This window comes from Microtus ochrogaster, unplaced genomic scaffold, assembly GCF_000317375.1.
Source record: "Microtus ochrogaster isolate Prairie Vole_2 unplaced genomic scaffold, MicOch1.0 UNK7, whole genome shotgun sequence".
NCBI lineage: Eukaryota > Metazoa > Chordata > Mammalia > Rodentia > Cricetidae > Microtus > Microtus ochrogaster.
The window spans coordinates 2519522-2528591 of NW_004949105.1; the positions used below are offsets into that span (position 1 = coordinate 2519522).

The 9070-nt window shown below is 40.8% G+C and overlaps 1 protein-coding gene across 1 annotated transcript in view; it reads left to right on the plus strand.

Moving 5' to 3' along the window:
- Positions 1–9070, plus strand: part of Csmd1 (CUB and Sushi multiple domains 1) — a 1422978-nt gene that overhangs the window by 1159669 nt on the left and 254239 nt on the right. Inside the window, exons 17-18 of the mRNA XM_005366231.2 lie at positions 1474–1661; positions 4709–4897. Coding sequence (XP_005366288.1) covers positions 1474–1661; positions 4709–4897 — 377 coding nt within the window. The remainder of the gene's footprint in view (positions 1–1473; positions 1662–4708; positions 4898–9070) is intronic.

A 9070-nucleotide genomic window follows, 5' to 3' on the forward strand; every position in this document is an offset into this window, starting at 1 on the left:
GTGTGTGTGTGTGTGTGTGTGTGTGTGTGTGTGTGTGTGTGTGTGTGTTATCTGTCTGCACTGCCCGAGCTAAAAACAATGTGAAAGTTTTTCCATGTCTCTTCACGATTCAAATGGAAGACTCCATGCTTCTGCAGACTTCTGAAATTTGGACTCAAATGTCTTATACATCACCGTATTAAAACTAATAAAGCCAAAGCAGACACCACCAGGCCCAGGTCCACAAACCTCAGTTCCTGTTCTGGTCTAGCCACATTGTTTACCTTCCTCTGTATAGAACAGAGCACAGAGTAGCAGCTACTACTTTGCTTGGAAAACATAGCATTATTGTGCCTTTGCAGAAGAACATCCGCATTGGAAGTGAGCATGGCAGTATTATTAAACGAGGTTCAGTATCTGTCCTCTTGTTATTGTGGAGATGTACAAATAAACTGAGCTAGCTCCCCAGCTCTCTTCTCTTCCTAGCAATAGTCTGCACCCATCAGGGGAATGGTGCTCCAGCTTCAGAGACACATTTGGCTCCATTACTGAGTGAGTCAGAGGCATGAAATTCTGAGATGCTCCTTCAGAGCCAAAAGAGGCACTTGGAAACCGAGTTAGCTCTGGAGAACAAGATGGGAGTGTTTAAGGAATTATCCCAATGCCCAAAAATGGCGCCATCATTGCACCAGGGGGACCTGGGTGTCTTGGCTTTATATAAATAGAATTGCAGGCTGGGTTCACTGGCAGTACAAGCAGAGTTAAAAACTATCTGGAAGCCGGTCTGGCTTTCCCAAGTTGTTATGGCATCACTGAGCTTCTGAAGTAGCAGCTTGCTCAGTGTTGGCCCCTCAAGGGTTGGTGTGAGTAAAAAAAGCACAGCATGGTTTTCAGGAAAGATATTTAAACATCACGTGCCATGAAGTCCCTCTTTCCTTAAGGGAGCATTCCTCTTCAGTGTGTCTATTTCAAGGTGTCTATAATACATTAAAGAGAGAATCATAAAAATAGTGCTAAGTTCACAATCAGCAATTGTTCACAACTAAATGTATCCATGCATCATCTGTCTCTCCCTTAGTCTGTCACCAACCTGCCTATCATCTGTCTATCTATAGCCTGTCAACTCCTTTGCTATTATCTATTATCAAATTACTGATATTATATATGTATATATTATATATAAAAATCTGTTTATCATGTACCATCTAACATCTATCATCCATTGATCTGTCCTCTAACACCTCCTTATCTAAGGGAACTTAGGTAGTTCACAATATTTTCCTTTCAGGGGTTAATAATGACCTTCTTTATAGCCTGCTTTATAGTCAGAGAATGAGTTATGATAGAATGTTTACAATGTGCTGTCTTTTCCAACAAATAATACAATATTCATGTATATGTTTCAATCACCACAGTCACTTGAAGTTTGTACTAGGAGTGGCACAGCTAGACAGGTGTGCAAGCTCACATGACTCTCTGCATGGCTCTCCCCAGGTTCCAGACAGAAGTCAATTACGATACTCTGGAAGTACGGGATGGGCCAGCCAGTTCATCCCCACTGATCGGAGAGTACCATGGCACGCAGGCACCGCAGTTCCTCATCAGCACAGGCAACTATATGTACCTGCTCTTCACCACCGACAGCAGCCGGGCTAATGTTGGCTTCCTCATCCACTATGAGAGTAAGTGGCACCTGGCTGGCTCCCAGGGCAGGACACTGTGTCCCGGGTGATAGGTGTTCCTATATTTGTCTTCAAGTGGGATGACAAATGGGCTGATTCCCTGGACAATCTGTCTGTCAAGTAATTTCAAGAGGTCTACTACAGGGTGTTTTGGAGGGTGGAAAATGGCTTTTGGTTTCTTAATAAATATCAGTTGCCTAATACAAAGTAAAATGATATAATCATTAAATGATAAATTTTATCCTTTTAGTACATAATGAATTAATATATTCTATTATACTATTAAATTATTATATTATACATATATATCATATATAGGGTAATATGTGTATATATAATTAACATATTCTATCATAGCATTGTATTATATATACATATATATCATGTATATATATAGTGCGATACATATGTACATGTATACACATACATACACACACACATATTAACAGAGATACCAATTGGCTGGAAGTGATATAGAGCATTTTACTGAAGACATTTCCTAAATACTGAGTGGGATCAGTTGCCAGGGTACTGTGCAGAGCATCCTGGTCTGTGAGTTCATATGAATGTGTTTTTCAGGGTAGTGAACATTATACCAGAGGTAGGAAGGGATTAAAACCCAGCTGTGCTTAGCGAATGCCAAGTGATGGCTGAGAACAGTTAACAGTTGGTAGACCGTGATGGATGCCGTGTGTTCAGCAGGCCAGCCTCAGTTTTCTTTCCAGTTTGGCTCTGAGTTTCAGCTTCTGAAGTCATGAAGTGAAGCTGTACCATTTTATGGCAATATTTATATAAATTTACTTTGGGAACCTGCAGGGGGCTGCTACATAGGAGTGGGTTTTAACCAGAGTCAACTACAAACAAAACAAAACAAAGCTACTGCAGCTCCCAATGAGAGCACCTTAACAAGAAAACCTGAGAGGGGCTTGTTGCAGACCCAAAAAACCATGGTTCTGTTGGGCAGGATATTTAAGGCCATTCCTCTTTTCAGCCTTTTCTCAAAAATAAGTGCTTGCATTTTAATGATATATTACATATACACACAATTTTATAAATGCATGCATGGGATATATGCCATCTTCTTTAATCTTTCCTGACCTCCCCTCTCTCTCCATCATCGACTCTGCTAATCTCTGCCCAGAACGTCTGCTAGCCAGCTATAGCAGCACTCAAAATACATTTTCCTGTGTTTTTCCTATATAAACATTTGTGTATGTAAGGTTATGAACATGTTCTTTTTTTTTTTTTGGTTTTTTTCGAGACAGGGTTTCTCTGTGGCTTTGGAGCCTATCCTGGAACTACTCTTGTAGACCAGGCTGGCCTCGAACTCCCAAAGATCCACCTGCCTCTGCCTCCAGAGTGCTGGGATTAAAGGCGTGTGCCACCACTGCCCAGCTTGAACATGTTCTTGTAAGGATTATTTTTATCAAAATTGAATAATGATGTTTCAACTCTGCTACTAAAAGACTGACAACTTGTCAAACATGGGTTAATTTCAAACAATTAAAACTTAGTTGTTATATATATATATGTGTGTGTGTGTGAGTGTGTGTGTGTGTGTACATATAGTGTCCTATATATGATATTTATTTCAAAATAGCACTTTTTAAGAATTAAGAGTTAGGACTGAAGACGGGGCTCAGCAGTTAAGAGCACTTGTTGCTCTTGCAGAGGACTGGAGTTCAGTTCCCAGCTCCCATATCTGGCAGTTCACAACTTTCACTAACTCTAGCTACAGATTATCTGAAACCCTCTTCCGAACTCCTTGGGTACCCTATCATATGGCAAACATCCACACACAAATAATACATCAACATATATTCATCCATCTACATAAATAAAAATAAATCTTAAAAAACAAATTTAGGAGTTAATGCATTTGCTATCTTGTTCTTTTGGGGTCCTTTTATATATTCTTGGAGTGAGGCAAGCAAGTAGACACCTTGTTTGCCCCAATCTATGACGAGCCAAGTGTTCATGTCTCTGTTCTGCCCTTTTACTTTTCCTGAGATCAGAGAGACTTTCCTGTAGACACATATGTAAGAGCAATCTCTGGGGACATTGGCAGGTACAGATGCCAGCATTCCTTTTGTCTGTCCTGGCTTTTTGCATTCCAAGGACTGCATTTGGAAAACATTTTCCTGGAGTAGTATTGAAAATGGAGTCCCTCTGGCTATTGAACTAAAGTTCAAATGATCAGACCCAGCATCCAGGAGGTCACTGTCAGGGCCAGGAAAGTGTGAATGCCAAAACATTATGACAGGTGGTGAGCAGCCCCAGATTGCAGTTCAAGTCTGAGCTTACTGCCCGCAGGGGACAGTGTATCAGAGTTTCCCTCTCTCCAATTACACAAATATCACAATGACATAATCTTTCATGGTTCTCACATCCTTAAATACATTATTCTAGAGAGGAGAAATACAAAGTGTGTCATGATCAAGTGACCCCGTTCCTTCTCTATTCCAGCCTATCTGGCAGCACAGGCATATGGCAAATGGTACACAAACTTTAAAACAGTGGGTTTATGGATGTGGCTTTAGAAAACCAATTGCCATGCAGTTTTATATCACATTCTATGTGTGTGCTTGCCTGTGTGTGTGCAGATCTAGGAACATTGCTGTGCAGCTGCCAGAACCTAACTGGAATGCAAACCATTAAAGGAAAGAGAGAGGGGAAGGAAAGAAACGGAATGGAATCAAGTTTAATGTTCCCCTAACAGTCCATTGATTTTCCAGGGAACAAAGGTAAAATTCAGAGGGGCCAATCAGTTATTCAAGGTTGCCCCATTTCTATTTGACCTGGAGAAGACCACATCAAGATGATTGCTTTTAATTTGGAAAAACAAGGTCAAATGTTTGGAGGCATTGCTTTTGACATTAATGGACTCCTGGATATTCAACCATCAGTTTAGTAATGGAGAGTTCACTTGGGTAATTCCCTGGATCTGTGCCTATGTGGGATTATGTTATAGCTAATAATATAGTGGTTTTCTTTCTTTCAGTTAGGAAGAAAGGCCTTGCAGTCCCATATTTTCTGTGTTTATGCAGGTGTAACTCTTGAATCTGACTCCTGCCTGGACCCGGGCATCCCTGTAAATGGTCATCGGCATGGTAGTAACTTTGGTATCAGATCCACGGTGACTTTCAGCTGTGACCCCGGCTATACAATAAGTGACGATGAGCCTCTCATCTGTGAGAAGAACCATCAGTGGAACCACGCCCTGCCCAGCTGTGATGGTAGGTGGAGCTCAGGCACGCAGAGCTAAGCTAGTTCACCTATGCACACATCAGCACATGGACCAGTGTGCACAGGGCGTGGCGTGATACAAGGTGACCTAGGAACGGGTTCCTTTTACAAACTGTACTCTTTAAGAGGAGCACATGTGAAGGGTGTTCAGTATTTCTCTACTAACTGTGATGACTCTTAGAAACAATGAAAATTTGTGGTCTATCCTTCAGAGCTTAGAGAGCTCAATTATGTGTGTGTGTGTGTTTTTATAGAAGTGTGTATAGAAGGACTGGGAGGCATTGTGGTCCAGATAGTCAAGTATAACTCTTCTGACTCCAGTAACCCAGGTCCAGATAGAGAGCTCCCTCAGAGCTAGCACACCTTGTCCCAGTGACATCTGACCTCTTCCAGATTATCTTTGCTGTGCATCTAGGCTTTTAGAACATCGTTCAGAGGCTCTACGTATCATTGACCTTTCGTTTTGGACTTATCCACTCCTGGAAATACAAAAATACAGATAAAGGATGATATTCTTGATTATTGTTTATCACCGTGTCTCTCTCAGTTTTACACTAAGAGTTAGGCATTTGTATTATTTGTGATCATTTGGAAAACACTTTTTGGTGTGTTCTCTTTAGTCATGAATATTCTCTATTATAACATGGTTTCTTTAGAAAAGTATATAGGTATTTGGAAAATAAATACTTAAGTGGGAGTTTATATACACATAATTTCCTCTTCCACTATTTTTTCCAAACTGTAGGTATTTCTTTTAAAATGTTATATAGGTAATAAGCACCTTCGCTTTCTCAGAATAATAGATGTAAATAACAGAGCCTGGGGAAGATTGGGCTCACAGAACTGCCAACCACTGACAGTCTTGGATCTTTTTCTCAGAGTTCTAGCTCAAACAGTGCTTGGTGCATGCATGCATTGGAATGCCTAGGGTAGACGATTGTCTTCACAGGCAAGCACACAAAAGCAGTAGAGATTTTGGACTCTGGGCAAAATTTGGGAGGGAGGCTACTTATGCACCCTGGGGTTTTCTAGTAGGAGGGTACAAAGGATGGACAAACGGGCATGATCACCTCCTTCAGGAAAAGCACACATTGCTTGTTGACAGAATGCAGCTGAGATATGGTTCTGATGCTGTATATTGTCATTGGAGAATCATCTACCCCTAATGTCACTACATTTGATGTAAACGGTGCAATCAATTTTATGCTGTGGGCTAGAAAATCCTCCAACATTGTCATCTAAAAATTTTGTCTTTGAGAACCATACAATCAAAGTACAAAGAAAAAAGTCTTAGTGTTTTAATTGGCTGCATGTGGCTGGTGGGTTGTGTATGTGTATAATGAATGTGGCAAACTGAACGACAAATCACAATCAGGAGGAGGTCTCCCCTCAGACCCAGGTAGTGACTGTTGTCCAAAGCTGAAAGATAAGTGTTGGTAAAGCTGTTGAGGAAGGACACCACATTGAGGGAGGAAATGTCCGTCCCTCGAGACAGCCTCTGTGGAAAACATCCCACGTTGTATATATTTTGTTACTTGTTTTCTTTTGAGACAGGATTTTCACTTTGTAGCCAAGCCCACCCCAGTCCTGCAACCCTCCTGCCTTATCTTCCAGTTTACTGGGCCATGTTGTTTCGATTGCAAGTGTTCCTCACACTGTGGCTGTGAGGATTTGAGTGGTGAAATACTGAGACCAGTGGTACCTGCTGTGCTCCTGCTCAGCAGTGGAGCGTCACCACATTGCCAAGGCACCTGGCTGGGTTATAAGAATAACGCTTCCAAGTGGCAGACTTTGTGTGACCTATTGGAGGCCAGCATTCTGATGTAGATTCTTCTCAACAGTCAACAGTATTGGGTTTTCCTATGTATTTTTATGTTCCCAGGAGTTCTCGGGTCAACACTGGTAACATGTTATTGTTTCTTTGATCTTGAGGGAGGATGACATCCTACTTCTGCCTGCAGACAGTCTAGCAGGGAGAATTGTCTGTCTGTAGCCTTACCTCTTCTCAGCCAGACCTGTGTATATACATCTCCCTATTGTGCACTGAAGTCCCAAGCTATCTGTCACATACATGCTTTGCAGACCGCCAACCTCAGCCTTCTCCAGAATTCTGACTTTCCAGATTGCCATTGCCATCTTTTAACCTTTCTTTTTGCTAACATTAACACCATAGATATAACTTAAAAATTTTTACCCAGTGCTGTTACATAGTAAATATTTTAAACATACTTAATATGCATATTTAATTATATTTGCAGAGACATAGATATACACACACATATATTAATGATACATACACCAGAATTTATGTTTTGCAGTTTGAATTTAGTTTTCAGAAGGGGTTGGGTAGAGGAAGAACTAAGCTATAAAAATAGAACTGTATGGAGCTGGAGAGATGGCTCAGTCACAGGGTTACTCCAGTTTAGGGAATCTGACACCCTCTTATGACCTGTGCAGGTGACAGGCATGCATTTTGTGCACACATGTACATTCAGGCAAAACAGTCATACACATAAAGTAAATAAATCTAAAAAATATGTTTTAAGAAAATAGACTAATGGCGTTTAGACCCAGTGAGGGCTGAAGTTTGCCGAGGTACTCAGCCCATGAGGAGACATCCTAGGTGGCAGGAATGAGAAAGAATACTGGGCATCAATGCACAGGGTACAGTGTCCAATTCCCAGAATATTGGTTAGTAGAGAAAGAATGTTTAGACAGGAAATGACTTAGAAACAGGGTAGGACTCGCTCTCCTAGAGTGCTCTGTGTGCTCCGTGAGTGGCTGAGATGTTGCAGAGAGGCCAGTGATGAATGACATCTCCTGGAGAAAATAAAAGTGCATTAAGCTTAGACATTTCGTCTATTGTCTTCCAAGTCAAATTTATGCAAATTTGAAATCTGATCTATCTAAGGGGATCCCTAAGGTGATTTGCTATGCTACACTGTAGCACCTTCCCAGGACTGAAAAGTCTACACTGAAAGGTTTTAATAAGTCTTCCCATTCTAGGGGAGTTTAAGGGTTTGCATGAGAGTTTTATTTAGTCCTGGCTGTTTGCACTGAGCTCTGAGAATCTCCTTGCCCTTTCTAATCTCACACAGTCTTTGAAATCTCACAGGTTTTTATTGCAATAAACCCTACATCAATAGGAAATGTAAACCTCTAAAAATTCATAGTCCTCCGCAAGGAAACATAAATTAGAATTAATTATAATATTTTATCTCACCTGAAACGAAGATAAACCTTGTCTTTCCCTTTTCCAAGTACTGCATTTGTTCCATTTACAAACCGTTGTTCGCACACGACAATTTTAAAGAAAGAAATTGAGGATTGGAGTCTTTGTTTTCCTTTCATTGGGGAAAGGACGAGTGCACAGATCATTTTGGAAATGTTATTATTAAATATTTTTGCCAAATGTTTATTCTTTCCACAAACATTTAGTGCAAAACAATTGTGTTTGCTGTCTAATAGTTAACTTCTGCATAAGGAGAAATAGAGTTCTTGAAGCAAGCCAAGAAAGAAAACTGTTTGGGAATAGAGAGATGAAAACATAAAATATAAGGTTTATAATGTGCAGTCTAGAGGCACCTGGGAGGCATCATTCAAGGTCGGGCTTCCCGAAGAGACCTGATTCTGGAGAAATCATTTTACTCAGGGCAAAAAAATAAAAAAGAGTGAGCAGAAGGTTATGGGGGTTAGTGATGAACTCTGGTTGCTGAGGGAGGAGTAGTGAGACACAGTTCAAGGTGTCCCTGGGTATATCACAACTCAAGACAATGGCTCAGGACCCCTCAGCCAGAGTCCTTCATCTCTGAGAGTGGGAACAGTTACGAATGTGTCTTAGCTTGCCTTCTACATTTGGACAGTCCTAATTTAACACTGCCTTGAAATGCAGGGTGTCTGTCTAATGTCTCCTTTGAGAATACAAGTCCAATATAAATAAGTGTGCAAAGAAGTAGATCTAGTCAGCGAATCCTGTCAACTACAGGGCTAGGGGTCACCCTGCAAAAGAGAGAAACGGAAATACAGCTCTACTTTCTTAGTCCCATCCCCATAAAGTAAACACAAAAACCTCAGAAATTAATGAAAATGAGAAAAGGAAGAATAAAAATGAAGCATAAGGCTTTGTGCTTCACGTGAAATTTTTTTCAAAGAAGACACTAGGC